Source organism: Zingiber officinale, chromosome 6B, assembly GCF_018446385.1.
Source record: "Zingiber officinale cultivar Zhangliang chromosome 6B, Zo_v1.1, whole genome shotgun sequence".
NCBI classification, from domain to species: Eukaryota; Viridiplantae; Streptophyta; class Magnoliopsida; order Zingiberales; family Zingiberaceae; genus Zingiber; species Zingiber officinale.
Genome location: NC_055996.1, coordinates 92,126,733 through 92,144,699, shown reverse-complemented (window position 1 = coordinate 92,144,699; position 17,967 = coordinate 92,126,733). Strand labels below are relative to the sequence as shown.

The 17,967-nt window shown below is 36.8% G+C and overlaps 1 protein-coding gene across 4 annotated transcripts; it reads right to left on the bottom strand.

Moving 5' to 3' along the window:
* Positions 1 to 191: 191 nt before the first annotated feature.
* Positions 192 to 6,158, bottom strand: LOC121993171 (formin-binding protein 4-like). 4 transcript variants are annotated; one of them, XM_042547860.1, is made up of 12 exons: positions 5,935 to 6,158; positions 5,105 to 5,197; positions 4,524 to 4,648; positions 3,516 to 3,998; positions 3,235 to 3,410; positions 2,932 to 3,121; positions 1,902 to 2,838; positions 1,706 to 1,785; positions 1,491 to 1,592; positions 1,286 to 1,359; positions 819 to 957; positions 192 to 476 (listed from the first exon to the last, which is right to left on the bottom strand). In XM_042547860.1, the coding sequence occupies exons 1-12, from the start codon at positions 6,017 to 6,019 to the stop codon at positions 393 to 395; spliced, it is 2,568 nt and encodes an 855-aa protein (XP_042403794.1). In that variant the 5' UTR covers positions 6,020 to 6,158; the 3' UTR covers positions 192 to 392. The 4 variants fall into 4 exon arrangements, with proteins under 4 accessions (XP_042403794.1, XP_042403792.1, XP_042403793.1 ...); XM_042547858.1 differs by having other exon boundaries at positions 1,902 to 3,121; XM_042547859.1 differs by having other exon boundaries at positions 1,902 to 3,121; positions 3,235 to 3,404; positions 5,935 to 6,157.
* Between the last annotated feature and the right edge of the window lie 11,809 nt (positions 6,159 to 17,967).

Sequence of the window (17,967 nt, the reverse complement as noted above, 5' to 3'; positions counted from 1 at the left end):
TAGGATAGAATAGTTGTTGCAATTATTGATTGAATGGGCAGCGTTAGCTAAAGAGGTCAATGGCGTACTCGTAAGGACGGTACCCAAGGCAAGCAAGATTTAAATGATGATATCTATGTTACATATGATAATGGAGGCTTATCTCTGGCAGCAACAACGACTAACCTGTCACATTCACGGATCAAAAATTCTAAACATCAACCAAGATTGAATAAGATTTTAGGGAACCCATTTTCGCTGCTACAAGGAACCGTGTGGTTTTTTGCTATGACGAACAAGTTTTTAAATGCTACCTAACACGGTGGGTCGAGTACATGTTTGCGCGCATGCATGCGCAAGGCTTGATCAAGCCAATGAAAGACAGAGAAAGAAGCTCAATTTTTAGTTTCACATCATCTTGTTGGCCTGACCCATGTGGTTTCTGAAGTGATGCTATTTCCGTAGTACACCTCCTTGGAGGATTCATCCCAATACGCCTGCAACAACACAATCACATCAATAGCTGACCGACTGAAAGAAACATGCTACCGAATTTGGTCGAAAGTGGTGAAACAGGCATAAGCAACGCATTTTTAAACGGTCATTGGTTCCTGTTACTTGGAACTCGTGTCCTTGAGCAATTTCTAACATAGCTCTTAACTGACACCCATCTCATTTCATTTCGAGATTACGATTAATTACTATGTAATAATATTTCTTTTCTTTTGCCTTTCCCCTTTTTTGCAGCACATACAAGTTAAGTCATGTCCATATAATTTTTAATGTTCTAAGAACCAAGGTAGGAAGAAAGGAAACAAGATGAGGTGGAGTAGACAAACCTGCCAACCAGAAGGAAGATCTTTGGACAGTTCCGTCAGATCAGGCAGCTTTTTTGCATTGTCAGTTGCTGCATCCGAAACAGATTCAACCACATCAGATTTGGCAGCTTCAACTCTCCTTCGTTTAACCCGTTCTCGCCTGTATACAAGATTGTCATTCAGCTACAATTTCAACCAACGCAAGCACAATGGGGGAGAAAATAATGACGAAATTCAAATTTGTATCACTTTAGCATGAGACTGGAGTCAAAAATCACAAACTGTAAAAGGATAATCAGTATAAAAATAAAAACGTCAAACATTGAAAATTTGTATCCACTCCAAAAGAACGGGTTTAAAGCATAAAGCCATCAAAATTCAACAAAAGATACATAGAAGCCTCAAAATTTCTATAATCTTACTAATTGTGCAATTGTGGTGTTCAATCGGTGCAGCTTTTTTATTCTAGGCCTTAAGAAACAACATACCAGTCACCACCTAAAGGAAGGAAATTTGCATTATCTTGAGCTTCTCCAGTAGCAATCTGACGTGCATGCCACTCCTGCATAAATTAATCAATTAACATCAAATCGCAAAGAGAGAGAGAAGAGGGACGTGTGTGTGTGGTCGGTAGGAGGTGGGGAGACGGAAGGGAAGACAGACATAGACAACAGTAATGCAAATTAAGCACACCTTTATTTCCTTCTGACGTTTCTTTTCTAAAATTTCAAGAGCATCTACAGGTTCATCATCATCATCGTCTTCCCCATGCAGTTCCTCTTTTGCAGCCTTCCACTGATGAAACAGACAACTATATTGTTAGGCAAATACATACATGCAAAAGGGAACAAAAAAACACAATCTACATTCAATTATCTCACAATATACTCGTGCACATTTTAACTTACTTTATCAACCAAGCTGGAAACCTTCTTATTAGACCGCAAACTTGGAGCAACTGCAATAGTGGCCTTCCTAGTACGTAAAACTGAGAGATGATATCATTAGGTACTATAGGCACAAGAGGAAGAGAACTTGGCAAGCAAAGTGTGTACATTCAACATTTATAATGAAGCAATCAAATTGTTACTCAGAAGTGAGAACCTTTTGATTTATTTTTGTTGGAAACTGGAGGAGCAACCATGGTGCTTCCATTCATTAAATCCTTGCTGGCTATTTGCACGCCAGATGTATCAGAAATTGCTGATAGGCTACTCTTACTAGTCTCTTTGAAAACAGCAGAAACATCAGAATCATGCTTTCCTGGTGATACAGATTTGTTTGCAGATTCCATAGAAGGCCCAACTGATATTGCTTGATTCAATGAGGAGACATTACCATAACTTACAGCGCTTGCTTCAACATAAAAACCAGTTGATGCAGTGCCAGAAACAACAGGTATGTGTGAGACAGACCCACCAGAAACATCATAGTATGTCATGGGTTCAACTTGATTGACATGTACAGCGATTTCAGGATAAGTGCTTGATACTACTGGTTCATAATAAGATGGCTGTGGAGCTTCAACAATTTGGGATCCATCACCTTGCATATAATAGTTTAGGTTTGTCACCTCACTCCCATTAGGAGCATAATAATTGTAGGAAGGAAGAACATATCCCAAGCTATACTGGTCTTGGGGAGGCGGAGGCAAGACATCGGCATAAGGTGGAGGGTATGATGGTTCAGGTGGATCTTCTGGCGGAGGTGGAGGAATTACTTCATTATCAGGAGGTGGGGGAGGGATCCACTCTTCATCTGGAGGTGGTGGAACATTAGGCTCATCAGGATGGCTTACTGAAGCTGGGCCCACCTGTCCAGTTGGTTCTACTGGAACAGGAGATTCAGTAGTTGGATATGTTGGATGAAAAGCAACTGTCTCGTCATCCACCTCCATCTCCACATCCATATCAACATCCTCAGTGGGCAGTTCAGCCTTGATTATGGAATTCACAGTTTCCTCACATATATTGGTCCTCACACCAGTGAATCCTAAGCATGCAGTGTCTTCATTTTCAGGCTTTTTCATATCAGGCTCAGTCTGCATGACATGTGTGTCAATATCAGGAATGGAGTAGCGGGTTTCACCATTATATAAACTACTATTCTCCTCAACTATTCTAGATGGTCCTACATTATCAACAGTACTTTCATCAGGAATAGAAGAAACTTCTGCACCAGCAATGACAGACTCTAGCTGCTTGAGTTGTGTCTCAATATGCCACCAGAATGGAATCAGAGATGAACCATATGAGGAAAGTGCTTTGCAATCAGATATCCTCAACTCAATCTCCTTTGCAATCCATTCATGTCCATCAACACAGCTGGGAAACACAAAACATCAGTTTTCTGATAAGAACAAAAATTATCTGATAAAATGGTTATGTACGCATATCAGGAAAAAAAGACTATAAAAAAAAGAAATCACAAGTCATACCTAGGGAGTGTCTTCAGTCTATGCAATAAATTTTGAGCATATTCCACAAGTGAAGCAGGCTGAACATCTGTCATTGCATAAAATTCACTGATCTTTGTGGTGTGTTCTGCTTCATAACTTGTCAGATCTGCGGAAGACCTTGAATAGTCTAAAAGAGCATTGCTAGTTGCCTGTTTCTATAAAAAAAAATAGTTAGTTAAAAAACATAATTATGTAGCAGCACAAACTTAAATAGCTAAAGCATATACACTCAAGCTTGTCAATTGAGCTGCAAATACAACCTGTCCATTTGTATTTATCATCTCCACAGTTCCATATGGTTCTATGCTGCTACTAATCCCACCATGCATGTTAGAAACTGGTATGTTTGCTTGCAAAAGAACAGGATAATTCACTTGTCCTTCAACAGTGGAAGAAAGATTGACCCCATTTGTCGGAACTTCAAGTGACAATCCATGAGGTACCTCCCATGAAGTCTCTCCTGTGGCAGTATTCCAATAATAATATTGATTGCTCTGCTCATGCATTACAACCTTCCAACTTCCTGCCAAATCACCAACAACTTGCATTCCAGAAGCATCAAGAACTGGTTGGCTTTCAGGAGCACCTTTGCTAACTTGAGCAGCAGTTGAAGCAATATCACTTTCTATGGTATCATTAGACTCAATATTGTTTGTGTTCCCCAATTGGCCATCACTAAGGCCAACAGCATCATCTACATTATTTGTTTTGTTTTCAGCAATAACATCTACAGATACAGTTTCCTGAACATGTTGATAACTAACAGTTAGCAAAATATACAGTTAATAAATACAAAAACTTCAAGACATTATACATGAGTTAACATGAAGAAGAGTCTTGTTCCCCTAGAGGAACAAGAAAAAAAAACAACACAAACATTACTTTTGTCAGCAACTTCCACATTATCTTGATGTTCATTGCTTTCCTCAACAAATGGATCTTTCAATACACTAGTGGAATGAATAGAATAGATTCTAGGCAGAAAGAAAAATATCATAAAAGTGCATTATATGCTGCACAAAAATAGTGCTACAGGGATACAATTACATAGTTTATGATTTTGAAGCATAGAAATGTCTCCCTCAAGCACATGTATCGAGAACAGTTATCATGCCCCAGATAATCCACATGACCACCATGCATGCAATAGCATTTCATATTGAAAAAAACTGAGCATCAGATCTGGTTGATATATCAGCACATAGTGAATTACCATGTTACAGTGTGGCCATAAGAGCAGACTAGAAAAAATGGAAGGATCACAATACCTGCACCAGAGGATCAATTGATACATTCTCTTCAGCACTCTGAATTGGATGTTTGCTGGACTCTTCATCCAATTCATCATCACTATACTGCTCAAGTAACGACAAAGGATTTTCCTTCTTCTTACCTGAGAAAATGGAATTAACAAGTAAAATATCTCAGAAATAAAGAAATAAAGCTAAAGAGAATGCCTGAAACACACAATACTAAGCCTTTAGCTATGCAGTAAGCTAGTAGTTATAGAAATAGTATAATTTTAATGAAAAAATATATAAATGTCCAACCACCTGACAATCATAAAACACATGTCAGCAAGTACAAACCAAATAAAGCTAGAGACATACAAACCTCCACATCTAGATGCTGCCAAAGGATAATAACAGGTAGGGAGTCATTCAATTCCCCTGTGGCAGCCCGATCTGAATGACTAATGATGTTCCCACACCTCAGCCACCCTACAGTCTCAGAACCAGACATTTGGTGCATACAACAAGCGTGTATAAAATTTCCAAGTTTCCACCAAAAATATGCTGTGGCATATCTTCTCTACATAGTCCATTTAAAATGAACTCATGAAACCCACCTGAAGAAGATGGTGAATTGGGAACCTCAGCTTGGCAGTCTTTATCTGGATCCTCTCCTACTTCGTCATGTACAGAACTCGTCACCATCTCTCCTACAAACAGAACGCATGATGAATATCAAATATAGCAATTTATCAAAGAACTGAAAAAGCTTCTCAAGCATTATAGCATTGTAGAATCACTTTGCTGATTTAGAAGATAACCAAAAGGAACTGTTCAGAAAAAAAAAAGAGCATAAGCCAAAATCATGATATGGCATATGAATCTATCACATAGCCAAACAAATTTTAAAACAAGTTCTGCAGAATGCAGGCACAATAAGCTATAATGTGAAACAAAGTATAAAGGGAACCATTTTGTACTAGAGTATGCTTACAAAACAACATCGAGGCAAAAATATCCCGTGTGGCAATAAAGATTAAAAAAAATCATAAAATGCATATTAGATGCAAGTTGCAACACGTTTAGGAACTTTTGGAAATTGTTCTTAGACAAAAATTTTTATAAAAATGGAATATATGTTATTCAGCATCCAACACATAAGAGCTATTTTTGCTGCACAACCAGCCATATTTTACTAGTAAACACTATTAATCCTTGACAAAGAACCCGATATCCATGGTAAATCTTGCTTGCTTCTGATTTCTGAGCAATAAATATCGAAGGTCTGGCCAATCACTCGAGAATCCTAACGATCCATCACTGAGTCCCCAACCATTTTTTTCAAAAAAAAAAAGTGACGCTAACTCAAAATTAGGAACCACTAATATATTTAAATCCAACACAAGAGAAGAGAGGATATTCACAGGAAGATAGAGAGGAGGAATACCGGAGGGCTCGGCGAACAGATCGAGCTTTACTCGCCGGCTCGCCGCCTTCATCGCCGCGAGACGGCGTTCCTTCCTCTTCCCCATCGATCAACAGGTTTGAGTGACAACCAATTTGGACAAATTTTGGAGTCCTAGGGAGTCGCCTAAGGTTATCGCAGAAAGGGCGGATTGATTTGAAAGAGGCGAGATGGATGGTGCCCTAATTCGAGAGAGAAGATGAGATTTATGAGAGCATCGAGGTGTAGTATAGATGTCGTACACGTGTTTTACACCATTAAATATTCATTTAAATATATGAGCAGAAATGTGAAGTACGTTGCAAACACATTAAACCAATAAATTCTTTAGAAAAATATATGAATAAATATAAAAAAAAATTATATGCATCAAATTTATATACTTTATAGGGTTTAGTAAGTATAAAAAATTTATATGACTGGTGAAAATAAACTTTTATAAAATTTATTGTATATAAATTTTATATAAGAAATTTATATATATATAAATCTAAATTTAATAAATAAAAATTTATGCATGCCTTAGTATGTGTAAAAATATATGTGGTATATATATATATATATATATATATATATAAAACTTTTTTGTGATTTGATAAAATTTTTACTTGTGATTTTTATAAAGAAATTTGAATCCTTGATTATCTTTTATAAATTAATTGTGGAAAGATTGATGTAGAATTAATTATACATAGAATTGACTATATATATATATATATATATATATATATATAAAAGCCTTGCTCCTATTTTTTTTTTTTTTCACTTCCGCCAAATCCCTAGCTTTCACCACCACCGGCCCTAGCCTCCACCATCGTCGGACCAAGCTATAAGGGAAGAAGAAGAAGAAGCTTAGTAGTAGGGAGTTGAAGACATGTTCTTCTCATATTATATTTTATTTTAATTCCTTAAATTCATAGATGTTTGATACCTTTGAAATTCAATTTAACTAGCATTAGGAGACCTTAAAATCTTCATATTTTGATAGTTATATTGTGCCATGTGATCATGCACGTTTTACATATCATATCATGTATTAGATAGTTATATCATATCATGTATTAGATAGTTCCTATATATTATATATGTTTAGATATCATAGTAGATTAGGTGATGATTTCGGAATTTAGTTTAAGTTGTGTTTGTGTTTATGTTTCTACTTGCTTATAACATTATGTGCTCTATGTAGATTTCGGACTCTAGATGAGATAAGTTTCGGATTGAGTTTAGCTATGATCATATTCTTTTTATTTCTTAGCATGATAACCTTATAGATTAAATGTGAGATTTAGGAGTTTGTTTAGTTGTACATGTGTTTATTCTTACTCCTCACCATGTTCACTTAAATTCTTGGGTTCGGTTTCTTTGTATTATAACTATTAGAGTAATGTTTCTCGCAGCGAAGCTCCTCAGTGAAAACTCTTTGCGACTGAGGTGGCATCTTGTGTGGCCAAGTCCAACTCACACAAAAAATCGCGGACTTGGCTTCCTCTTTCATGACCCATGCCCTAACTCTCCACCTACTCCTTCTTTCTCTTTCGCGATTCTCCTCTCGTGCCCTAACTCTCCTCCTCCTCCTTCCTCTTTCGTGAAGCTCCTCAGCGAAGCTCCCGAGCCACTTCTTCCCTCCTGTTCTCGAAGAGAGGAGCAAAGTATGTCCCCTTCATGCCCTAACTTCTTCGATCGTAGCCTCGTGTTCTCCTTTCACTTCCTCCTAGCGAAGTGAGCCGCTTCTGCCCTCCTGTTCTCGAAGAGAGGAGAGAAACCTGTCCATCTGAAAAATAATGAGTTTTTTCTTCGTTCGCATTTTTTGCTTTATTTGCGTTTCTCCCTCCCCTGACCTATCTCCTTCTTCTTCCCTCTCCCTTCTAAGGAGTCGAAGCCATGACTTAGCTATTGGGTCAAGTTATATATAGTACCAGCAGACAAGGAGCTTTGAGTTTGAGCATTCTCTGAAGTAATCAACTTCTATTCTATTTCTTCTTCTTTGGCGTTTCCATGGTTTGGTAGGTGAGATTAAAATATTCAGGTTCTTAAAGAACCTGAATTTTTGTTTAGTTATAGAGTGTCTTTGAGTTTTACTGGTAGGTGGGATTTGTGCAGGTTCTTGAATTTTGTTCATGCTCATAGTTGAAGATGCTTTAGATTTATTAATAACAAAGAAAGAAAATATATCTATGGTAGTAATGTGAAATGAAATTTTTTTCTTTGTATCAACTCTAAACAAAGTAGTTCAGCATTCATGTTATGAATTGGACGTAGTATTTGTTAGATTTTCAGTCAATTTTGAACATATGGATTTACCTTCAATTTCACTGCTCCTTTTGATCGCTAATATCAAAAGTTATTATTGATTTGCCCTTTTATAGTTTTTTTTAAGAATGCCACAGACTTTTTTAAAATCAAAGTAATAAAATTTGATTATTAGGTTGCTATTTCATGACACCATCAAGTTACAACAACATCGACAATATGATATTTCAACCTGTAGCATGTAGGGACTGTGGACAAAGAACATTGGTGTGTATTTCTAAATAGACCAAAAATCCTAGAAGATACTATTATAGATTTGGGCAACATGGATGGCAAAAGTGGGTTATGCTGTGTTTGATCCTTGTGTCTAAGTGTACAGGAGCTTAGGAACACAAGAAGTCGAGCAGAAGACGTAGCTAGCTAGAAGGATGTCACGGGAAGGGAGTCGACGGGCTCAGTACATCTGAGGGATGAGGTGCTGCGGAAGAGTACACCGGTGAATGAGAAGGACGTGTGCGACGTTGATGAGAAGCCGGAGCAGAAGCTTGCTCGAGGAAGAAGGCTAGAAATTAGGTTCGGGTGAGCCCTATTCCAGTTGGCCGATATCACCTAGGCGATCGGAGCAATAGAAGAGCTAAAATGGAGCTATGGAGTTGCTGAAGGTGCCTTTAACAAGGGTTGAAGGCGCCTCCGTGACCTTCAGGAAGAAGGCACCTTCAGCTGGGCTAAAGGGGGCCTTCAACCAGTCATGGAAGACGCCTTAGACTAGGCAAATTTTGTCGTTGGTAATGGATAAACTTTTAGCCACCGCGCCTTGCTGGAAGCACCTTCCAGCACTATGGAAGGCGCCCTCAAGCCACGGATAAGATTTTCCAAGGGCTATAAAAAGACTCCTGGACCTAGGAAATAAACAACAACTCTGGTTTTAATTTTCTAGCAACTTTCTAAGATTTCAAGAGTGTAAGAGGCTTCTCCGCCTTCAACGAAGGAGATTTTCTTTTAGTGCTTTTATTGGTCTTGGATTAACAACCACCTACGTTGTAACCAAGTAAATCTAGTGCCTCGTCTTTAAGTTGTTATTTTCATTTATTATTATAGTTGCTTTTAATTAGAGTTGAAAGAACGGAAAAAAAAAAATTTCAGGCAATTCACCCCCTCTTGCTGACCTCACTGCACCAACAAGTGGTATCAGAGCTCAACTGTCTCAGAAGGACTAATCGCCGACTGAAGCATTGAAACGATGGCCTGACTGATAATTTATCCACCAAAGTTTGAGGGAGAATTTGTGACTTGGAAGAAATGCATAGAGGTATTTTTTTAAAACCGATTTTGAATTATTGTTAATAATAAAATATGGAATTGTAGCACCGAAAGAAAAAAGGAGTATCAATGGACCAAAAAGCAGCAAGCAGATTTCATGGCAAATGGACGAACCGAATTCCATGACCTCCGCAAGAAGTCAACAAAATCGGCACCTACGAATCAACAAAGGAACTTTGGAAGAAGTTCTTGGAACTACATGAAGGTACATCCGAAGCTAAACTCATAAAGCGGGACCTACTCCGGAACCAAATAAGAAATCTCCGAATGGAAGAAGGCAAATCGGTTGCTTAACTACACAAAAGAATTATTAAGGAGCTAATTTCTGACTTAACGAACCTTAGAAAAATGATAACTAATCAGGATATGCTAAGATATGCTTTAAATGCGTTCCCGAAAATATTGGAATTGACATCTATAGTAGACTCCTACTATATCTCCATAGATCTCGAGGTGAGTGCTTTAGAAAATCTGTTCTCCACTTTCGAATTACATGAATCTCGATGTGCAGGACAAAGAAAAAGGTCGAGTCAGAACATTACCCTAAAGGTAAGAACGGACGGTCTAGACTCTGAAGAGTCAATTGATGAAGATGAAATGACTTTAATGGTAAGGAAATTTAATAAGTTTATTTGATCTAATAAGTTTAAATCGCAGATGAAAAAGGATTATCGAAATAAAAGGAAGTTTCGATGCTACAACTGCAATGAAGAAGGGTACATCAAGGATGAATGCCCTAAACTAAAGAAAAATGAGAAAGACAAGGGCAACAGACCAAAATACAAGAACTTGAAGGCCACATGGGATGAATCATCATCCTTTGAGTTCGAGATCAAAGCCTACTAGCTCTAATGGTAAACCATCAAACAGAAGATGAAAGCAGCTCAGAGATGAGTATCAATGAAGGGGGAGGATCATCAGAAGAAAGTTGCGATGAAGGGGGAGCATCAGATCACGAGATAAGTGATGGAGTCAAAAAAAGAGAACAACAAGCTAACGATATGGATCATGGTCAACCCACTCTAGATGTTAATGATGATCCATTATGCATCAATGGAGGCCAAATTACAAGGGCTAAGACTAGAAAGATGAAGGAAGCACTTAATGTACTAATTGAAGATGTGAAGGCCAAAGCTACCATTGAAGAAGGTTTGACCAAGAGCAAGTCATTCGACATAGTCAACCTAATTCAAACCTTAGATGAGCTTAATTAGCACTTAAGTCTCATGTCTATGTAGTACATATTTTTCAATCTAAAGCTTAATTAGCACATATTTTTCAATCTAAAGCACAATGAGGCTCTCGCTTGTTTGTTATTCATTGAACTTGAACTTATCAAGGCATCTCCTTGTGGCGTTCAAAGACTTATCAACCTCAATCCCAAGGTTGTGGCGTCTTCCATCTCGTATACCAATGTTCGTGCTTTTCTAAGCATTGGGTCGAGGTTTCTTTCATCCATCTTATCGTTTTTAGACCTTCCTTCTTTCTGTTTTCAATTCGTTGTGGGTTCTTGAGATATCTTTCTCGTTGGGTTCACATCATTTGGTATCAGAGCTTTGGTTTTTCTAAATCGATTTGGTTATCCTTTTGTTCTTTGTGCTTGAAACTTTGTCTATTTGTTCAAAATTATCTGCTTATCATTATCATCTCGATCTTAGTGAGTTTTATTCGTCTTGGTGCTATCAAATTATTTTCAGCAAAAAAAAAGAGGTCGAAATTCAAAAACTATATATATATATATATTTGGAAAAAAAATAGTAAAAAAAAAAGGCCGAAATTCCAAAAAAAAATAGGAAAAAAAGGTGAGTGTAGAGAATTGTTATTTCTATACTTACACTTTCCAATTCCGCATTTCCTTTAAAGTTTTGTCTATTATATTTGCACTTTCCAATCCCGCATTTCCTTTAAAATCTTGCCTAGTATACTTTCACTTCCAAATTCCGCATTTCCCTTAAAGTTTTGCCTAGTATACTTTCACTTCCAAATTCCGCATTTCTTTTAAAGTTTTGCCTAGATTTAATTCTGCACCTGTCTAGATTAAGTTCTGGCAAATTCCTTTTCAGTTCTTATTTCAAATATCTTTATCTTTTAGTCTCGCATTCTCATAAGTTTTGCCTAGATTCAATTCTGGCAAATTTCCTTTCTGAACTTAATTTAAGTTTTCAATTCTACAATTTGAATTCTTCTATCAATTCCTTTCTTTTATCCTATACCTTTAGGGTTTTCAATCAGTCAATGATCGTTTACAAGGAATTGCCATAATTCTAAGTTCTTCAAAGAGCTAACATTAGCGAGTTGAGTGATTGAGTGACAACAGATTGCATTAATGGCGACAAGTGGAGAAGAAGCAAGACCTAGAGAAACACTTGAACAATGTGCCTTGAGACAACACTTGGAACACATGGAAATCAGATTCAATCAAATCCTCAACAGATTGGAGAGACAATATGCTGTAATTACTGAATTGTAAAATAACTAAGCTGGTAGAGTTCTTACACGAAGTTCGAGGCAATATAATCGTGAAGACAACAACTATGATGATGATGGCATTTTTTAGGACATTGATGATAGAGCTTCTAGTGACAGATCTGGTGGTATCAGAATTGGTGGTAGAAGGGGAAGGAGGAGTGATTATGTTGATAGAAACTTGGGAAATATCAAAATGAAGATTCCTTCTTTTCAAGGCAAAAGTGATCCAGACGCATATTTAGAGTGGGAAAAGAAAGTAGAATTAGTATTTGATTATCACAACTACTCTGAAGAGAAGAAGGTAAAACTTGTTGCTGTTGAATTTATTGATTATGCTATTATTTGGTGGGATCAAGTTATTCTAAGCAGGAGAAGAAATAACGAGAGACATGTTGGCACTTGGGAAGAGATGAAATCAATTATAAGAAAGAGGTTCATTCCATCACATTACTATCGAGATTTGTACCAACGGCTACAAAGTCTAACCCAAGGATCCAGGACTGTGGAGGATACCATAAAGAGATGGAAATTGCCATGATTCGAGCCAATGTGGAGGAGGACCGAGAAGCAACCATGGCAAGATTTTTGCAAGGTTTGAATTCAGAAATTGCAAATATAGTAGAGTTGCAACATTATGTGGAGCTGGAAGATATGGTGCATATGTCCATAAAAGTTGAAAGGCAACTTAAAAGGAAGGGTTCAATCAAGCATGGTTAAAGTTCTAATTCATTCACTTGGAAATCTAGTTGGAACAAAAGAGATGATAAAGTTGCATCAAAAAATAAGACTGAGTTTTTGAAGAATAAAGATGCTAATTCTCCATTGGTTAAAGGTAAAGAACCTATCCAATCTTCAAGAAATAGAGATATTAAATGTTTAAAGTGTTTGGAAAGAGGACATATTGCTTCACAATGTCCAAATAAAAGAAGTATGCTTTTGAAAGAAAATGGTGATATTGAAACTGAGAGTGAGTCCGAAGATGATAATATCTTGCCACCATTGATGGAAAGTGATGTAGAAGAGTATGCTGTTGAAGGGGAAGCCTTTGTCACTAGGCGTGCTCTAAATGTGCAAGTGAAGGAAGAAGATGAAGAACAACGAGACAACATATTTCATACCCGTTGCCACATCAAAGACAAGGTATGTAGTATGATTATAGATGGAGGAAGTTGCACTAATGTTGCTAGTACTATCTTGGTTGAGAAATTATGCTTACCTACCACTAAACATCCTAGACCTTATAAACTACAATGGTTGAATAATTACGGGGAGGTTAAGGTCACTAAGCAAGTGTTGGTTTCATTATCCATTGGTAGGTATCATGATGATGTTCTTTGTGATATAGTACCAATGCATACAAGTCATTTGCTTTTAGGTAGACCATGACAATTTGATAGGAGGGTCATACATGATGGGTTCACAAACAAATATTCTTTTAAGATGCATGGTAAACTTGTAACTCTTGTACCATTGACTCCTAAGCAAGTATATGAAGATCAATTGAGGATAAAAAATGAGAGTGAAAAAAGAAAAGATTGTGAGAGGAAAAAAAATGGAAAAGAAAAGGAGTGTGAGAAAAGAAAAAGTGAGGATGAGAGGAGTGAAAAAATGAATGAAAAAGAAACAAAAAATCTAGAGAGTAAATAAGGGAGCTTTTATGCAAAAGAAAGAAAGGTTAAGAGAGTTTTTTATTCTCAACAACCGATGATTGTAGTTTTGTATAAGGAGACTTATTTCAACACTAACAACCTTAACTCTTCTTTGCCTAGTGTTGTTAAATCTCTTTTGCAGAAATTTGATAATGTCTTTCCGGAAGAAGTTCCTAATGGATTTCCGCCACTTAGGGGAATAGAGCACCAGATTGACTTCATCCCAGGATCAGTCATTCCTAATCGACCAGCCTATAGGTGCAACCCTATGGAGATGAAGGAGCTTCAAAAGCAAGTTGAAGAATTGATGTGAAAATGGTATGTTCGAGAAAGTTTGAGTCCTTGTGCAGTTCCTATTTTGCTTGTGCCTAAGAAGGATGGAACTTGGAGAATGTGCGTTGATTGCAGGGTTATTAACAAAATTATGGTAAAGTATCGTCATTCTATTCCTAGATTAGATGATATGCTAGATGAACTATATGGTTATTGTATTTTCTCTAAAGTTGTTTTGAAGTCTGGCTATCATCAAATTCGTATACGTGAGGGAGATGAATGGAAAATTGCTTTTAAGACTAGGTATGGTTTGTACGAATGGTTAGTCATGTCATTTGGGCTAACTAATGCACCTAGTACTTTCATGAGATTAATGAACCATATTTTACGTGCTTATATTGAGAACTTTGTTGTAGTATATTTTGATGACATCTTGATTTATAGTAAGAATTTAGATGAGCATGTCAACCATTTACAAAAAGTTTTACTTGTTTTACGAAATGAAAAATTATATGCTAACCTTTAAAAATATTCTTTTTGCACTAGTCAGATAGAGTTTCTTGGCTATATTGTTAGTGCTAAGGGAATAGCAGTTGATGAAGAAAAGGTTAAGACAATTCGTGAGTGGCCAACACCAAAAACGATAACTGAGATACGTAACTTTCATGGGTTGGCAAGTTTCTACAGAAGGTTTGTTAAAAATTTGAGTTCTATAGCTGCACCCTTAACTGAAGTTGTTAAAAAAAATGTTGGGTTCCGTTGGGATAGTGAACAAGTTACAGCTTTCAACTTACTTAAGGAGAAGCTAAGTTCGGCACCATTACTTGCATTACCTAACTTTGCTAAAACTTTTGAAATTGAGTGTGATGCATCAGGAATAGGTATTGGAGCTGTGCTAATACAAGAAGGTCGACCCCTTGTTTATTTTAGTGAGAAACTTAGCGGAGCAGCTTTGAACTATCCAACTTATGACAAGGAGATGTATGCATTGATGAGGGCTTTAGAGACTTGGCAATATTACTTATGGCCCAAAGAATTTATTATTCACACTGATGATGAATCGTTGAAGCATTTGAAGAGCCAAAGTAAGTTGAATAGGCGTCATGCAAAATGGGTAGAATTCATTGAATCATTCCCTTATGTGATCAAGTATAAACAAGGTATGGAAAACATTGTTGCCAATGCTTTGTCTCGAAGGTATACCTTGATCTCTACTTTAAACACTAAATTGTTAGGATTTGAATACATTAAAGATCTATATTCTAATGATTCTGATTTTGGAAATGTGTTTGAAGTTTGTGAACATGCTGCTTTTGGGAAGTTTTATAGGCATGAGGGGTTTCTTTTTAGAGTGAATAGGTTGTGTGTGCCTAATTGTTCATTAAGGGAATTATTACTCCAAGAATCTCATGGTGGGGGACTAATGGGACATTTTGGAGTAAGAAAAACTCTAGAAGCGTTGGTAGAGCATTTCTTTTGGTCACACATGACACAAGATGTAGTTAAATTTTGTGAGAAGTGTATTACATGTAGGCAAGTAAACTCTAGATCTTTATCTCATGGACTGTATACACCTTTACCAATTCCTAGTGAACCTGGGTTGATATTTCCATAGACTTTGTTTTAGGACTACCAAGGTTCAAACGAGGTATGGAACTATGGATTCTATTTTTGTGGTTGTGGACAGATTTTCTAAAATGGCTCATTTTATTCCTTGTAGGAAAACAGATGATGTTAACCATATTGCTTATCTATTTTTTAGGGAGATCGTGTGGCTTCATGGAGTACCAAGGAGCATAATTTCAGATCGTGATGCAAAGTTCCTAAGCTACTTTTGGAAGACACTATGGGGAAAATTGGGAACAAAGCTTTTATTTTCTACAACTTGTCATCTACAAACAGATGGACAAACTGAGGTGATCAAGATTCGAGGATGAATCCTTTTGGGAAAAGGGGGAATGATGGAGTCAAAGAAAGAGAGCAACAAGCTAACGATATAAATCATGGTCAACCCACTCTAGATGTTAATGATGATCCATTATGCATCAATGGAGGCCCAATTACAAGGTCTAAGACTAGAAAGATAAAGGAAACACTTAATGTACTAATTGAAGATGTGAATGCCAAAGCTACCATTGAAGAAGGTTTGACCAAGAGCAAGTCATTCGGCATAGTCAACCAAATTCAAGCCTTAGATGAGCTTAATTAGCACTTAAGTCTCATGTCTATGTAGTAGGGATATGTAGGCTTAATTTAGACTCAATTTATACTTTTTTTTGGGTTGTAATAAAGCCATAAGCTTAAAATGACTAAGTAGTCTACATAGACCTTTACTAAATGAGCTTTCTTTTGGCCTTTTAGGGTTTTTTGGTCACCTTATAGCTATAAATAAAGGGAGTGACGACCACACATGTATCTTTGACATATTTTTCAATCTAAAGTACGGTGAGGCTCTCGCTTGTTGGTTCTTCATTGAACTTGAACTTATCAAGGCATCTCCTTGTGGCGTTCAAAGACTTATCAACCTCAATCCCAAGGTTGTGGCGTCTTCCATCTCGTATACCAAGGTTCGTGCTTTTCTAAGCATTGGGTCGAGGTTTCATCCATCTTATCGTCTTTAGACCTTCCTTCTTTCTGTTTTCAATTCGTTGTGGGTTTTTGAGATATCTTTCAAGTTGGATTCACATCAGTAAGTGAGATACGTGCACTATCTCCCGAGCAGTCTTTTAATTTTATCAAAATACTTTCTAAAAATTTGTACAAATTAGAAAAAGAAAGTATTGATTTAAAAAGACATAATGCATGTCCTCTAGAATTGAATGATAATTTAGAAAATGAAAAATTGAAGATAGAAATCAAAAAATTGAAAAATGACCATGCATGTTTGAATTTGAATAATTGTCAAAGACCAAAATCTAGAAAATATGATAGACTAAACTGGTATATTAGACATCACCAGGGATAAATTAAGAATATTCCTAAAAATTATGTACCCCCAAATTTTTAATTAACCCAGTAGGTAGGGACTTATATTGGGTTCCAAAAACATACTTAGAGTAAAATTATTTTTAAAAAGGTTAAATGTGAGAAAAGAAATTAAATATTAATTTCTTTAAAAGACTTTGTCTAAGAAAGTGGTTGTTGCTCCAATATCCAAGAAGGCTTAGTGTCTCGCCACAGCTAGAAGCCTATTATTGAAATAAATATTTAATGACTAACTAATAAAACAATTTACTGTTATATTTGTTAACAAGTTAGAATTTTTTTTTCGAATTTTCACAATTGGCAAAATATTTTTGTTAACTCTTTTATTTTTTTTATACAAAGTATGACTTTATAAAATTTTTTAACTATTCTGTTACTATTTTTTAAGTACCCCTCAAAATTAATTTCAAAATATTCTAACTTCTTATGGTATTATTCCTATTTTTTTGATACGATCAAAGAGAGAGAGAGAGGTACAAGTTAAGGGGACGTTAGGATATATTTTTATCATTTTTTGTAAAAAAATTTAATTCAATATATTTTTACCTTAACTTGAACTTGGGTTGATGCACATAAAAAAGGGGGAGATTGTTGGAACCCCGTGGTAGTTTTGATGTGATCAACCAAGTTAAAGTTAACTCCTATTGTGTTTGATCTTTATGTCTAAGTGTGCAGGAGCTTAGGAACATGAGAAGTTGAGCAGAAGACGCAGCTAGCAAGAAGGATGACATGGGAAGGGAGCCGACAGACTCGGTGCATTCGAGGGGCGAGGTGCCGCGGAAGAGTACACCGGTGGACGAGAAGGACGTGCGCGACGTTCAATGGACGAGAAGCCGGAGCGGAAGCGTACTCAAGGAAGAAGGCCGGAAATTGGGTTCGGGTGAACCCTATTTCGGTTGGCCGATATCACCCAGGCGATCAGAGCAACGGAAGAGCTAAAATCAGAACAAGAGTTGAAGGCACCTCCGCAACCTTCATGCTAAAGACGCCTTCAACCAGCCATGGAAGGCGTCTTCCAGCCCCATGAAAGGCGCCTTCGACCAGGCAGATTTTGCCATTGGCAGTG

Excerpts from the sequence above, each read along its gene's own strand:
- LOC121993171 (XM_042547858.1), bottom strand. The coding sequence starts at position 6,019 with ATGGGGAAGAGGAAGGAACGCCGTCTCGCGGCGATGAAGGCGGCGAGC. Across the intron at positions 4,649-5,104 it reads CAATTCACCATCTTCTTCAG|GTAAGAAGAAGGAAAATCCT; the intron begins GTGGGTTTCATG and ends CCATTTTCTCAG. Across the intron at positions 1,593-1,705 it reads TTTCCAGCTTGGTTGATAAA|TGGAAGGCTGCAAAAGAGGA; the intron begins GTAAGTTAAAAT and ends CTGTTTCATCAG.